Source organism: Phocoena phocoena, chromosome 1 (genome assembly GCF_963924675.1).
Source record: "Phocoena phocoena chromosome 1, mPhoPho1.1, whole genome shotgun sequence".
In the NCBI taxonomy this organism is placed as follows: Eukaryota; Metazoa; Chordata; class Mammalia; order Artiodactyla; family Phocoenidae; genus Phocoena; species Phocoena phocoena.
In genome coordinates this window covers 111,477,323-111,477,903 of record NC_089219.1, presented here as the reverse complement: position 1 = coordinate 111,477,903, position 581 = coordinate 111,477,323, and the positions used below count along the sequence as shown (strand labels likewise).

The window sequence follows — 581 nt, the reverse complement described above, 5'->3', positions numbered from 1 at the left end:
GAGGCATGTCCTTCTTTTTTTAAAAAAATTGTTTTGGTCACACTTTTCTAATTTGGTTTCATTTTGTCTGGTATAAAAAAGAGTCCGTCTTTTTTGAATTCACTTTTCTGGTGATGGGGAGTGGTGGTGGCTTCAGAAAGCTTTAGTTTCCTCCTCAGCAAACTGGGGGTAATGCCCACCTTGCTGGGCTCCTGTGGGGAGTAGAGCTGATCCTGCGCCTAGGGAATGCCTGGCGTGCTCCCCACTCCCAGCAGGGAGCGCTGGAGACTCCCACTGATGCACTTCTCTCTGTCCTCACTCACTGGGCCTCCTAGTGGCTCCCAGGGGCTCCCTGCCCACCACATACCTGGCTGCCCAGTGTGGAGGGAGAGCTGGGCTCTGACCCGTGAGAGCAGCCTGGTGATAACCCCCTTGTCTCTCACTTTTAGAAGAAGGTGGATGAGGAGGGCCCGAAGAGGATGATGGGTGATCTGGATAAGAACAGAGACCAGGAGGTGGACTTCCAGGGGTATGCTCTCTCCCTCGCCCTCGACGCTATCATGTGCAACGACTTCTTCCAGGGCTTCCCAGCACAGTCCTGA

General features: G+C 53.7%; 1 protein-coding gene across 1 annotated transcript in view; it reads left to right on the top strand.

Annotated features, from left to right (window-relative positions):
* The window catches only part of S100A2 (S100 calcium binding protein A2), a 1,095-nt gene extending 514 nt beyond the window's left edge, over nt 1-581 (top strand). The window contains 1 exon segment of the mRNA XM_065893310.1: nt 429-581. Within this exon segment, the coding sequence (XP_065749382.1) occupies nt 429-581 (153 nt within the window).